This window comes from Desmodus rotundus, chromosome 2 (genome assembly GCF_022682495.2).
Source record: "Desmodus rotundus isolate HL8 chromosome 2, HLdesRot8A.1, whole genome shotgun sequence".
In the NCBI taxonomy this organism is placed as follows: domain Eukaryota; kingdom Metazoa; phylum Chordata; class Mammalia; order Chiroptera; family Phyllostomidae; genus Desmodus; species Desmodus rotundus.
The window spans coordinates 108,052,902-108,067,828 of NC_071388.1; the positions used below are offsets into that span (position 1 = coordinate 108,052,902).

The 14,927-nt window shown below is 53.9% G+C and overlaps 1 protein-coding gene across 1 annotated transcript in view; it reads left to right on the forward strand.

Moving 5' to 3' along the window:
- The first annotated feature begins 606 nt into the window (after positions 1 to 606).
- The window catches only part of HS6ST1 (heparan sulfate 6-O-sulfotransferase 1), a 67,608-nt gene continuing 53,287 nt past the window's right edge, over positions 607 to 14,927 (forward strand). The window contains exon 1 of the mRNA XM_024569774.4: positions 607 to 1,447. Coding sequence (XP_024425542.1) covers positions 918 to 1,447 — 530 coding nt within the window. The 5' untranslated portion in view covers positions 607 to 917. The remainder of the gene's footprint in view (positions 1,448 to 14,927) is intronic.

Consider the following 14,927-nt stretch of genomic DNA (forward strand, 5'->3'; position numbering starts at 1 on the left):
CGCGGAGAAAAAAATGCATAGAGCTGGCTGAAAAGCATCTGCGGACACTTTAGCATCTCTCCACGAGGGGCTGAGGCTTTTTGTCCCAAATCCACGGGGTGGGTTTGGGAGTGGTCCCAACTCAGCCCCGAGCCCAACCCTCCCTTCTCTCCTTAGCCCTAGCCTGCCGCCCAGCTAGCGCGGTGCTTTTCATCCCCACCGCCCAAAGGTCCCTCCAAGTTCAACCGGCCTTCTGTCTTTTACATCTTTACAGTCCCCTGAGTGTAGGTTAAATGCCCCCTCCGTAGAAGTGGGGCAGGAGATCTTTCACCCCCCAGCTGAGGTCCGTAGGAGAGTAGGACCCAGGTCCAGGGGCACCCTCCCGCCTAGAAGGGCCGCCGCTCCCCGGCTCCACGTCCCCCAGTCGTTCCCCGCGCCTCTGCGCACGGGAATCGGTTCCCAGTCGCTAGCATCCCGCCTCGGAGAGGTCTACCCCTACGGCCAGAGTAGGTCTAGGCGCAGAGCCTGCGCCAGCTGCCCATTGAGCTCTGGGGGTGGAGCCAAGGACCAGCGCGGGCGGTGACGGCAAGAGGCGCAGCGGGGGCGGGCTAAGGGCGGGGCAGGCGGGCTGCGGAGCCGCGGCCGTGCGCTGGACTGCGCAGTCTCCGCGCGGCACAGAACGGCTGCCCACTGGGTTGCGGGCTGAGGCCGGGCAGGAGTCCAGCCCCGGCCCAGCCTGGCGTGGGCCCCGGGGGTCTGAGGAGCCGTGACTAGCGGAAAACAGTCATGGCGCTGCACAGAACCAGGGAACGAGACTCTGCAGGCGGCCTGGCACCCAGTAGCTAGGCTGGGCCAGAAAGCGGGCGGCGGCTGAGGTAGCTGCTTCCGCGCCCCCCGCCCTCGCAGGCCCCGCGCTCTGTCGCTGGCGATGGTGACACATGCGACGACGGCGGCGCGCCGGCGGCGGGACCATGGTTGAGCGCGCCAGCAAGTTCGTGCTGGTGGTGGCGGGCTCGGTGTGCTTCATGCTCATCCTGTACCAGTACGCAGGCCCGGGGCTGAGCCTGGGCGCGCCCGGCGGCCGCGGGCCTCCCGACGATCTGGACCTCTTCCCCACGCCCGACCCGCACTACGAAAAGAAGTACTACTTCCCCGTGCGCGAACTGGAACGTTCGCTGCGCTTCGACATGAAGGGCGACGACGTGATCGTCTTCCTGCACATACAGAAGACGGGCGGTACCACCTTCGGCCGCCACCTCGTGCAGAACGTGCGCCTGGAGGTGCCCTGCGACTGCCGGCCGGGCCAGAAGAAGTGCACCTGCTACCGGCCCAACCGCCGCGAAACCTGGCTCTTCTCTCGCTTCTCTACGGGTTGGAGCTGTGGGCTGCATGCCGACTGGACGGAGCTCACTAACTGCGTGCCTGGCGTGCTGGACCGCCGCGACCCCGCCGCGCTGCCCACGCACAGGTGAGGCCAGCCAGCTACGCAGGCGGTCGGGACCAAGCTCGTGGCCCAGTTTGCGGCGGCTCCATGGGCTGTCTTAGGCCCGCTCTGCCCCCCTGCCCTCCATTCCTGCCCTGTGGTGACCCCACTCGCCCCAGCCCCGCTGGATCATCTCCCTTGTGCCAGGTCCTCAGGCCCCCCAGCCACTAATTTCGCTCTCCCCTCCTGCCTCTGCTTTTCCCGTCTCCCGCCTGGCTGTTCGGTACCTGGGCTTCCACCGGGTCATCGCGCGCCGGTATAAAATGGAGCCTGCCCCAGTAATAAGCCCAGGCTGGCCTTGGGACGTCCGGCAGGAAAATAGGTTCCAGTGTGTGTAGCCCACCTGGTGTGTTCCCTGTCTTGCGCGGGTCTCATACCCAACCGAAGTGGGGAAGTGGTGTGCCTTTCTCCTTGCACCTTTGGAGCCCCCATCCTGTCTTGAGGGGGTTGGGGAGACGCTGCCAGGCAAGGGTGTTGGCTCCTGCGTGTGCAATCAGAACAAAGGCCCCAGTGTGGCCTCGACGAGTGCGGGAGGCTGTGCTACTGTGCCAGAACCAGGTGTGAACTTGCTCTGAAAAAGAAACAAAAGTGGACCAACAGCTCTGTTGGGGGAGCTGGGCTGGGCTGGGACAGGTGCAGCCAGACACCTTCCCTGGGAGCCCCCCATTTCTGTAGAGGTTGGGGACATAAGGGCTGACCTGTGTGGGGGACGGCTCTCCTGGGAAGCACTTTGTAGCCAGAAACCTAGGGCAATGCGGGGTTTCTGGGAGTGAAAGTTGGGATTTTTCTCCTCCTGTTGGTGTTGGTACTTTGTGGGGCTTTCTTCTGAAGGTGCATGCTTTTTGTTTACAGTTTGTATTGGCCTTAGGACTTCATTTGCAGACTGGCTGAGGTGGGGAGCTGTGTGGCCCGTGTAGTCTCATTCATCCACATTCTGTGTCAGGAAGGTTCAGGGTCTCTGGTGAGTTTGGAAAATGAAAGTTAGGCATCTGACCAGTCTGGAGCTGAGCAATGCCCATACATTGCTCTCTTCCTGCTCAGCCCTTGTCCTTTTCCAACTGTCAGGAACTTGGGACCTTAGAGCTGGTGGAGGTTGTGAGGGTTCTTCCCACTTTCCATTGGCTATGTTGCTTCCTACAAAAAAAAAAAGCAGCTCTCTACTGGAGGAATAATATTCCTGGTCTCTAAAAGCCGCAGAGCTTCCAGATCAGCTTATCCAGGGCCCCTGAAGCATTGTTTCCTGTCCACACTTGTCCTGCTCTGCAGAGATGCACTTTTCCTGGCATGACACCCACACCTCCATCCCCAGCACCCGCCCGCATGATTCAGCCTAGCTGTGCTAGACTGAGCTTGGCCTGGAGGCTTGCAGCTGCTTATCCACAGTAGGCCCTTGGAACTGGACAGTGTCCAACCTAGATAGGCCCAGGTGGGTACCACACTGCTTGCAGGAAGGAGGGATGGGGACTGACACCATCCTGTCTTCCAGAAGGAATTAGCTCTGGAGAACCCCCTTAGAAAGAGTGCAGAATCTGCTCTGGAGGCTGCCATGAGGCCTGAATCAAGCTGGCCCAGTAGATATGGCTTTGGCCCTAGTTTGCAACCAGGGCAGAGGTTGATTTTCCCTTGGGGTTACCAGGGTGAAGGGCCCCTGGACTCTGTTCTGGAGTTTGTCATCAGAACAGGAGATCAGCCTCCCTCACAGACAGAAGTGGGAGGATCAGATGCAGCTTATTGCTGCACTCCCTACCCAAACCTACCCCTGTGCTGCACCAAGTGAGTCTCAGTGTCCCCACCTGTGTGTAACAAAAAAAGGAAAATGAATGCCGTATGGTCTGCTTGGTCCACCAGATGCCTCTTGCTGCAGTGGGCTGCCAAACCCCACCCCCTCCCAGCCCGGAAGTTGCTGAGCTCAGCAGAAGCAGGCCTGGTGGAGGAGGGGCTTCCAAGGTGATCTGGAGGCCCTTGTTCTGTTGTCCACTCTGGGAGTTGTCTGTGCTGCCAGGCAGGTGACAGAACTTTACCTTCACTCATCTTTTCCTCCTTCCTTCATTTCTGTTCCAGGCACTAGATAGGTTGGGTTTTTTAATGAGCTTCCTCAAGAGGCCAAGGTAGTCTCTTGGCTTTGTGAGTTTACAAGCCTGCCTGCCCTGAGGGTCACCTGCCAAGTGTTCCCCTAGTCTGTGGAGGTTGGATGCAGTTCTCCCATATGTGCAGAGACCTAATACCTCTCAGGATGGTGGCAAAGCCCTGTCCTCCATGGGGTGTCTGGGGTTGGTGGTGCCTAGTTTCATGAGTCTCAGATGTCACCCTCGCCCTCTTTCCAGCAAAGCCAGATCCCTTCCTCCCTGTGGGTATTGGAGCAACCCCCTGGCTGGTGAACTGAGGAGGGGTGGCCCTGGCTCCAAGAGCTGTCTTGACGGAGGCCCTTCATTCAGGTCAGGGCCTGGAGTGAGGACCCTTTCTTTCTCCTCTCAGGGGCAAGCACATTGCAGGGCTTGAACGATGCCTTTCTGTCATGAGGGGCACTTTCATGGAGCCTCTCCCAGCTCCTGGGACCAGTGTCTGCAGTATTTTTTTTTAATGTATTTATTGACTTTAAAGAGAGAAGAAGAGGAGGAGAGAGGAAACATTGATTGATTGCCTCTTGCATGCCCTGACTGGAGATCGACCCACAACCTTTTGGTGTATAGGACGATACTCTACCCCACTGAGCTACCTGGCCAGGGTGGTGTCTATGGTATTTTGAGACCTAGGAAAGGTGGGCTTTGTGCAGGAAATGAGAGTGTTCACAGCTATCTCTCATCACAGGGTGCAGTCTGCTAAGCTGGATCTGTGTTAAGGTGACAGATAAAGATGGACAGGTTTTCGTTGTCTTCCTGGACTATGGTTTAAAACTTCTAGCAGCTCTTAGTGCTTTCTGACTTGGCAGAGAAGAACAGGTGTATGAGTGAAGTACTAGCAGGTCCCTTTTTCATCCTGTGTCCATCAAGGGGGCTGCCGCAGTTGCTGGCATCAGCCAGGAATACTTACAAGGCCCCTCAGGAAGGACTGGCCAAGATCTGCTTTGATTAGAGTATCTCCGCACTCCACACTCTTGTGTCACCTTGTAGGGTTGGAGTGGTGCTCCTTAAGGTCAGAACCCTCCTTCTTTTCATCTGCCTGAATGGGACAAAAGACACTGTCAGGGTCTTGCCTGGGTTGCCCTGGAAATGTGCCTGAAATCATATAGGCTCCACTTGGAACTAACAAGGACATTTGGGACCTGAATGTGGCTTCTGGGCCATCTTTGTGGATCCTGGCCTGGGTTCAACCATGTCCTTTCTATAGCAGGGCCACCCTGGAGCCCTTGGTGGGCTCCCAGTGTCTGTGATGTTGCCCTACAGAGACTGCTTCCTTGAAGAGCACACAGAACCTAGAAGCTCTAACATTGAAGTAGCGTGCCCTGTCAGTTCTGCAGCCTCATCTCTGGTCACACACCCTCCCTCCACCATTCCAAAATCCTTTCCAGGTCCCAAAATATGCCTGGGCTGCCATCTGCCCAGCTCACCCTTATCTCCTTCCACAACTCTGCAGGCTACATCTCTCCATTCAGCCTCCTTTCTGCTGCCTCTTACTCCAGGAAGCCTTCTGTTGCCTTAGGTGCCCTTGGCCACTCTGCATCCTGTCATTCCATAGCATATTGGTTGGCTCTGGCAAGCTGCCAAATGTGTGCTGCCCGCATGTTGGCACCAAGAAGAACATTCTCCTCCTGGACCCGCAGCCTCTCTAGGAGCTGTGCTCAGCTGGCTTTCCTCAAACAAGTCAGGTTCAAGAAGTCAGGGCTATTCAGGGGCCAAACCCCTTTGGGCAGAGTTAGATTAGAGTGGTTCTGTGACTGTTTTTCAGTGGCACACAGCAGTTCCCACCTTACCTTCACAGACACTTTCTTCTCTGTCATCAAGGGACCAAACCCACATTTGCCTATAAGGGGGCAGATGTCACCTAGGGGTCAGGACTGGGACCAGTGAACAGGGCCTGGCCATCATGGCTGAGTCACTTAGAGAGGACTTGGGTTGAGATAAAAGGAATCTGAAGTCAGGATGTTCAGAATTAGATTTTCATTTTTTTAAAAAAGAAAGGAAAACCTCTTAAGTAAATGCATGAAAACTTTGTTTTTAGGCAAACTTTCAAATGGCTTACTGACAGTTTTTTTAAATGGTTCTCTGGCTTGTGAAATTACCATGCTCTAGAATGCCTGTTGTCCTAATGCACTGTAGGACTTGCAAGACCAGTGCTTCCTGTACTTGCAGACACTTCACTTGTGAAACCTGGAGCTGTGCAGATGGATTGGACCACTGTTGTGGCACTGGCTGTGGTCTGGGGCCTTGTCTGCTCCTTGTGAGCACAACTCCTAGACCTGGGGCCCAGGACCAGTGAAGCCCCATCAACAGGGGTTTCTTTCTTAGTGGGAGGTCTGAGAGGTTTGGCAGCTACACTTGGAGAGTGGCAGATGGTTGGTGGGGGTATTTGCTATCCTTAAGGGGCCCTGGGTCTTTCTCTTGCATATCCCTCTTTTTTTGTTGTGTCATAAAGTAATGATTGTGATAGATAATGGGAATTGAAATAGAAAAGTCATCCTATTTTTCACACACACATTTTTTCTATAGTTGAAACCATAATGTAAGTTCCCCGTAAACATTGTCCCATGTCATTAAAAATGTAACACACCAGGGGCTGTGCCCTCTAGTACCCCATCTTTGATTCTGTGTTGATGTAGATGCTTACCTGACTCTTGTAGCAGCTGCAGTGGAGTCACATCCTTGTGTGTAAATATTCTGCACAGCTTCAATTTCCTTTGAAAATTGCTAGAAGTGGAATTCCTGAGTTGAATGGTCTGGATGTTTAAATGCTCTCCATATAAATGTGAAATTACTTTTCAGAGAGTCAGCACCTGTCATGTTGCCACGTGTGGTAGTTGAGTGCCTATCTCAGCAGCACCCTCTTTGGGACTGAATTTGGGACCACATGGATGCCTATTGGCACCCTTGCTGTCCTTTTCCTTGAGGCCTGTACCGTGGCCTTGTTTCCCAGCTGAAAAGGCATGTTTGTAAGAAGGTTTTCATCTCTTAGGACTTCTGTTCTTGCCTCTTCCAGAACTCAGTTGGCTTTTTCTCTTTCTGTTAAGTTTTTGCTGTCTATTTGTGTTTTTCTTTCCTTGCAGGGGTGAGGATGACATACAGAAAAATTTCCAAGCTTGTCTGGGGCACAGGGGATGAGATGTTAACCCAGCCACAAAAATAGGCTGGCATGTGAGTGGTGACAGGAGATATGACCTGTAGCGTCTGAGTGGCTTATAGAAGCTGTCTCCACACAGGGTTTTGCAGGATAGAAGTATAGAAAAGAAGTTGTGTTCTGGGAACCACTGTTAGGTTTCCAGACACGTCCTCTAACACACAACCAATCACAGGGAGGAAAAATGGGAGCAAAAAAGGACAATGGGGACAGGGAGACAGTGTGAGTAGGGAAGGGCTCTTCCAGGGGGCAGACAAAGGCCCAGGCATTGGTGTCCACTCTGCCCCTGAATGCAGGCCTATCACTTTCTGGCTGTGGGACTTGTGGCCTAATCTGTGTTCTTACCTGGGCATTGTCCCAAGTCTCCAGCTTACAGGGCCAGTTATTTTGGAATAATACGGGGTGCACATACCCAGAGACCAAAGAGAGTTAAAATGCTGGATCCAGTCTGCCTGATCTTCAGTGGACACTGTTAGATGTCAGGGTCAGCCAAGTGGGTTAAGGGAGGAGGCTGCTCAGCTGCTAGACCCCCACCTCAGCTTGGGCCTGGGGCCTGTTTTCTTTGATGGAAGAACAGAAACCTGGCTGGGCAGCCTTTCTCTCCACTGCCACCAATTGCACCCGGCCAACTGCAGGCCAGCTTGGGGTATACAGCTTGCCTGGCCTCACCCCTCAGGGCCTGCTTGGACCTCTCTTCAGGTGCTCTTGGGTGGCCATAGTGTTTGGAGACCTCACACCCACCTGGCTGTTGGTGTGTATTCACTAAGCCAAGCACCCTAGGGCTGGAGCCCCAGCTCACCAAGGTCTGCCTGTGGGGCAGACATGCCCTGAATTTCACAAAACCACCTCAGAGTCTGGAGTCTTCTCTGTGTAGACAGGGCTCTCAGGCTCCAGGGGAGACTGAGGTATGTGGAGACTCAGCCCCAGAGTTCCTTTAGGGCCTCAGCCAGCCTAGCTGGAAACCAGAAGAGGAAAGAGGAGTCCCCAGAACAGCCTCTCTCACCTTGTATCTGAGTCAGAGGTCTCATGAGTACAGGAAAACCATCTCTCTGAGCCTCAGTCCCCATCTCTGAAATGGGGATGTACAGTTTGTCATTTGGTTCTATAGAGGAACCTGTGACCTCATGGCTCCTCTAGCCCAGCTTGTGTTCATGTCTTGCTGGAGTTGTGGCCAGCTGTAATCGTTTAGAGTTCTGCAATCAGAGGTGGAACACAGGTCTTGTCTGTAAAGCCGGCCATCAGTGACGTCCCACAGCACTGCAGGAGGCTAGCTGTGGTGGCAGGGGCAGGGCTTGATTCACAAGGGGCCTCGGAAAGAGTAGGGAGCTCTCTGATGGCTGAGCACAGCTTAAGGGCTGCATGTACACAGCAGAGCCAGTGGTGGGAGGACTTAGGATGCAGTCAGCTCCTGGAACTTCTGTCCACCCTCCACAATAAGTAAGGACAGAGGTGGTCCAGGTGCAGCCCAGCAGCAAGGAAGCCTGGGGAGAAAACAGGCCACAGCAGACTGGAGAGCAAGAGCCTTCCAAAAGCCTTTGACCATAGTGGTTGGGGGGTGGGGGGAGCAGAGAGGGTCAGGTTAGAGCCAGACCAGCTGGATAGGATCCCAGTTCTGTCACTCACAAGCTCTGTGACTTATATGCTTCAATTTCCCATCTGTAAAATGGGCATGCTGATAGTGCCTGCCTCATAGGTAGGCATTCGGAATTTTGTCTGGTACTGAGGAGTCTTTTTAACAAGAGGCTGTAAATTCCTTCTCTGGGGACATGGAAGGGCCCTTCAGAGCCAAATGGGAGTACAGTTCCTGATACCTCTCTGAATCAGTCAGCTCAGCCAGCAGGGCACTTCCTTTACAGCAGCTGCAGTCCAGGTAGCTAGGGTACTGTTATCTGCAAAATCTACCAGCATCACTGGTCTTCCAGCATGACGACCTGAGGTGTGCCATGCCTCACCTGTGGGGTCTCCTGCTCACCCCAGCTGTGGCTTTGGGGACTACCCTGTTCATTCCTGTCCATGGCTGCTCAACATAAGGGCTTTGCCATGTTTGCTCCCCAAATCTCTGGAAAGCCCCCAGTCTCTGGCCAGATGAAGAGGGCACTGAAATCATGACCTGTGGAGATATAAAAGTCAGTCCTGGTCTCTGTGGCCTGTGTCAGCAGCAGCTTGCCCAGCTGTCTCTCAGAATTCTCAAGACCCAACCAAGAGGAGCTCAATAGTGAGGGAAGGAAGAGATGAAAATGTAGGTAACTCTGGCTGTGCACAGAGGGAGCTGCTTGGCTGAGTCCCAAGACCTTTCAGAAACCTAGGGATATGGTGGTTTTTCCCCTTCCTGAACCCCCGCCTGCCTTCAGCCTGGGCTATGGTCACCTACCCACTGACATCAGCAAATATGAGGTGGGCAGGCTCGCATTTTCACTTGGTGATCACTATGATCTCTGTCACCAATACTTGTACCCCCACGGCAGGCTCAGAGCTCAGCACAGGGCACAAAGAAACTTTTCTGAGGCCTCCCCTCACCCCTACCTCCACCCCCACTGTCTACACTGTGTTTAACTTTCACTGCAGACATGTGTGCCCCCTTAAACAGTACATAGCACTGTTTGGATGTTATGAACCCCTTAAAGCCCACATCAGACTGTACTTGACCTTCTGCACCTTGCTTTCTCCACTCAGCCATGTTGTTAAGATTTATCTGTGTTGGTCCATGATGTGCATATGTAAGTTGTGTTGGATTTAACATCCAGTTCGTCTAAACACATCTCGTTTTGTTCCTGTGCTTTGTTTTGAGAGCAGATGGGAGGGGTATTTTACAGACCTGGTGACAGTGACTAGGCTTGCTGCCCCCCCGCCGACCACTTCCTCCCTAAGAGTGGGTTGGAGGGTGGGTTATCCTCCAACCCACCCATCCTTGGCTCTACTGGACAGGACCAGTGTTCTCCAGACTGGCTCCTCCAGTGCCCCCATGCCATGCCTGAAATTCCCCACCATTTGGACTGTCAGACAGTGTCATTTTTGCCAGGCCAGTAGCCATGGTCTTAGCACATTTTTTTATGACAGAGCAGGATAGGTGTCCTGTTGGATTACTGGCTGCTGAGGTTTTCTCCCCACCACTTACTGTTGGTGTCTCTGAGCTGCTCTCTCCCCCGAGGGGTGGTTTGTCCCCCTTTACGCCCTAGTACAAAGTTCTGCAGATGATATACTTGCCAGACACTGTCCTTCCACACTGCACGTGGTCTGGGCATTTGCACCCATAGGGGTGGGGGGCCTGCACACCCCTGACCTCCAGCTAGTGGCACAAAGTGCACATGCAACAGATGGAGGGGAGTAGACCTACTGACATGAACCCTTCTAGGACCCCCTTATAGCGGGGGCTCAGTCAGAGGCCCAGAAGGCTGAGTGGGTAGGCAGACAGCCGTCTGACCAGCTACCCTCCCTATAGCAGGGATATCCCCAGGGCCTTCCTCAGAAGCACTCAGCAGTGCCCAGGGTGGCTGCTGCTGAAAGCTGCACTTGTTCAAGCCCAGAAGGCTGGACAAGTGGGTAGGCCTCCTGCCTGGCATCTCACGCTCATCAGCCCTGGTTTGTTGGGGTCCCGATGAGGCTGGTTGACCCAACGGGAATCCAGGCTGGTATTTTCCAGAGTGAGACCTACCTGTGTCTCTGTGCTTCAAGCCTGGTGCCTGGTCATCTATCCCCCGTCCCCGTCTGCACAACTATAGCCTAGAGCTGCCCCTGCATGACCCTCCTCTGGACAGTTTCCTGCCCCCTCTTGGAGAGAAGCAAAATGCACCCTCACCCAGCCCCACTTGTCCCCAGTCCCATATTTGCAGCATTTGCTTCTAGACCACCTCCCTACCCCTCACTGGCCTGGGAGTGGTGGCCCATAAATCACTGTCCATGGGGAATTAGATGGCTTACAGGGCCTCAGGGACAAATGTGGGCAATGTTTGCAGTCTGAGCATGATGGGTGAGCGTCATCCCTTTGAGTGATCAGCTTGGAAGGTTCATGTGTAAACACTTCTATGGAGCATCAGTGTATTCAGGAAATGAGGACTTGCCACCATTGAGGTTTTACAGTTACATCATCACAGCAAGAGGAAGGATGGGGTATCATCCTAGTGCAGGGAGGCCAGGGTTTGGGGTATAGTATGGCATTTTCTCTGAAATCCTGGATCATGTTCTTCTCAGGGAAACCTTTGCAACAGCAGGAGGAAGTCCTCTAGCCAGTGCACTGCTGACTGAGGAAGCGCTTATGGAAAGTGCTGTCATGTGAAGTACATTGCTGTTTCTCAGTTACAGGGCCTGCACTGTTCTGGGGAGTGGAGTGAGCAGGTGTGCTTGCCCCAAGGTCAATCTGGAAGCAAAGAGTAGCCGAAATGACTGTCATGCTCACTCAGTGCCTGGCGTTCCTTGTTCTTGTCTCATTATTAAAGGCTCCACAGTGCAGATGAGAAAACCTGAGGCTCATAGAGCCTAAATAACTTGTCACCAACTGTCATATGTAGCAGAGCAGGGATTCACACCCAGGCCTGGGGCCTCAGGGTTTCCTGTTAACCCCTCTCCAGTAACAAAGAGCTGGTGGGGTCTTCACCTAGGAGGGGAGAGCTAGGTGCCAAGCCAGCTACACTGCCTGCCTGTTGTAGAGGACACTGTGGCTGCTTTGATGATGAGCTGTCCCGGGGTCCGGGAGGGAGGTCCCCAAATGCCTGCCAAGGCCCAACCGAATGAATGGCCACTTGCTGGAAACAGCAGAGTCATTAGGTCTGAATGTTGCTCCTCCAAGAGTATCAGGACAGGTGGGAAGAGGAAAGGCAGAGCAAATAGTCTCCCATGAGGATTTGGAGGCTTCTGATGTCACCTGTAAGGAGAGATCCTGCCCAGGCACACACAAAGCCAAGGAGTAAATGAGCCATAGCATGGGAGTCCAGTGCCTGCCCTGTCTGGAGAACCAAGGCTCACATGTCCAGCCTCAAACCGATGCCATAGCCCTCCTTCTCATCCAGCCTACTGCAGCACCCTATGGTTCCTCATCCCAAAGAAGAGAGACTGAAGCTCCAGGTACAGGCCCCTCCTCCTCTCTGCTCCCTGCTGTTGGGCAGGCAGATCTGGCAGTTTGTTTTGCTCACACAAGTCCAGATGGCTTTCTGTCTGAACTCTGAAAGTTCGAGGCCTATTGAGTCTTGCTTTAAAACCATCAGGCATAGGCAGTCAGAAAGCCCAGTTCAAGTAAAAGGTTTTAGCCAAGTGGATGAAAGGCAGGTGATGGGACTGGTATGGGGCTCTTCTGGAGTAGGAGCAGACCCTACCTTCAAGCCGTGGGTTGAAAGGGGACCCAGGAGTGTCAGGCAGGGCTTACAGAATGCACATTAGGACAGCAGAATCCAAGAATATGAATGCTTAGGAGGCCCTGGTGGCCTGAGGCATCTTGCGGCTTATTTCATATCACAGGCCCTTCGTGCCTCATGCAGCCCCCACTTTGACTGTCTGATGCGCAGAAAGCTTGAGAAACAGAAGCCACAGCACCTGTCTGGACAGCCAGGACTTCCCATGAAGCTCTTTCTGGGTGGCAGAGCAATTTTGAGTTGGCAAGGGCTCCCCATGGACCAAGGAACCCCTTGGCTGGGGAGGTGGGCCTTGGTTGGCATAGCAGGCTGAGCAGAACCCTCCAGTTCCTCTTGCCCACTCCTCACCCGCCCAGCCTGAGCCTGGTTGTCTGGTTACTATATCCCTCTGCAGGCCAGGCCAGAGGTAGCCTGAGGTTGTGCCTAGCATAGGGGTGGGGATAGTCCCAGCACTGCAGATGGAGTTGTCTTAGCACAGGCCTCATAGAGTGCCCCAAATGGGGAGCAGGGTGGGGTGGCATTCCTGCCCAGCCACCTCCTGCTGGACAGTGCCCCTGTCTTTCCAGCCCATCATGTGAGCTGTCCTAGGTCACTTCCTCTGGAGGAAATGTGTTCCCCAGAGTCTGGGCGTGATGCCTGCAATTGCCTATGGGCACTGATCACGGTGGATCAGGCATCAGTGTGGATCAGTCCACATAGTCAGCTGTCATCACAGCCTAACTGCACCATTCAATGTTGTTGTCTGCTGAGGTAACACAGAAACACCAGCATGGCCTCTCCCATGGAGCCTTCTGCGTCTTTTTAATTTGTTTAGCAGGCTTTCACTGAACCCTCACTCCATGCAGCCTTGAGAGAGACACTGACATGGGATCCAGCCCACCCTCCCTATCAAGGCTCCCAGCTGTGTCTGATGGACAGTTCGGAGTTGGGAGGGCCCAGGAGTCTTGGCATTTCCCTCAGGTCATGCTGTTGGCCTCCTTGAGTTCACGGGAGCAGTGTAAGGGCCCTGACACTCTCTGGTGACATTTCTGCCCTCTATCTGTGAGGCCAGATGCTGATATTCTCCAGGTAACATTAGGCCAGACTCCTTTCGCACACAACTTACTCTAGCCTCAGTCTGGAGGCACCCTGTACTCCTACTCCACTGACCTCTGCTGGAGACTCAGCCCTGGCCTGCAGGGACCAATGGGCCTGGGCATACGTAGGTGCACTGTGAGAGAGCTCCTCCGCTCTTCTGTGTCAGAGGTTGGGTGACTTGCCAAAGGTCACATGGCTTAGGCAGCAGACCTGGGACTTGAGCCCTGGCACTTGGAGCCCTAACTGTGACCTATCCATACCCCTTCCTGGGGCTACTTGGCAGTTACCTTTCTGAAACCAGTCCTCAGAAAGGGGGCGATGTTCATATGGGCCTTGGTCCTGCCCCAAGGAGCAGTAACTTACCGAGAGAAGGCACTCTCAAGAAAGCAGCCAAGATCCTGGGCCAGGTCATCTGTTGCCTGGAGCCATCCCTGTCTGTCCTACATGTGACAAAGGGGAAGCTCAGGGCCATGGAAAATTCAGAGCTAGACCTGAACACTTTTATTTGTTTGTTTGTTTGTTTGTTTATCATTGAAGTACAGTTGTCTGCATTTACCTCCCTCTACCCCCCTCCACCCCAGCCATACCCACCTCCCTCCCCTGTTTCCACAACCCCTTGGTTTTGTCCATGTGTCCTTTATAGATGTTCCTAAAAACCCTTCTCCCTTTCCCCTCATTATCCCTTCCCACCTCCCTTCTGGTTACTCTCAAATTGTTCTTAATTTCAATGTGTCTGGTTATATTTTGCTTGCTTCTTTGTTTTATTGATTAGGTTCCGCTTACAGGTAAGATCATGTGGTATTAAGCTGATTAACATTGAACACTACTTTTTAAATACTTCCCTTCAGTTCTTCCTATAAGAGTAGTACCTGTTGTAGCCCAGGAGCCAGCCAAGAAGTCCCGGGGCCTGGAGCCAGACACTTGCCTCCCCTTGCTGCACCTCTCTGAGGTCTGGCTGAAAGCCTGCTCACTGAGGCCACACTGCATGGTAAGGGGTCAAGTGGGCAGCAGCCCATTGAGTGCTGCCAACTGGTTTCCAGGCACTGACAGGTGTTCCGAGGGTCAGCACTGGCTTGATGGCTGACGCGGGAATTAATTCTGATGGGTCTTTACTGTATTCAGGGAGAGGACGAGTGGGCACTGTTGGAAGGCCTGACCCTCTGCCTTCTAGCTAAGCTGGCACCTCTGAGTGGTTCTGGCACGGGAGGCACAGGACAGCACGCTGTCTCCAACTGCTCATTGGCTCCCAACATGTGGGCTGGTGGAGGAACAGGCCATTTGGGCCAGCCCTGAGAACAAACACAGCTATGGTTTACACAGGTACCCAGGATTCCATGGGGGCCAGACTCCGGTGGGTAGAGTCACAAGCCTCAAACCTACACACAATGTCCCCAAGGTTGGGACAGGCATCTCCACCTCCATCTTGTGCACACATCTGATGACCAAGGGACTCCAAGCCCTGTCTGTCCCACACCATACTGGCTGTTCATGCCACTTGGGTAGAGGGAACAGGCAATGGCTACTGGGGGGTGGCCGCAGCCTCTCCTGGGATGACCACATGGCACAGCCCTTCGTCCAGTTTGTGATCTGTACACCCTGTCACCACCAAGCACAGGCCATTATAAATCAGTGGCCTCAGGCCCGGGGTGGACTTCTTGAGGACCCCAGGAACACTAGATCCTCCTCCCACAGTATGAGGGGCTGGGGGCTCCATGAGCTGACCAAAGTCTGTCTAAGCATCCACTCATTCTCACAAACACACATACACACACTCT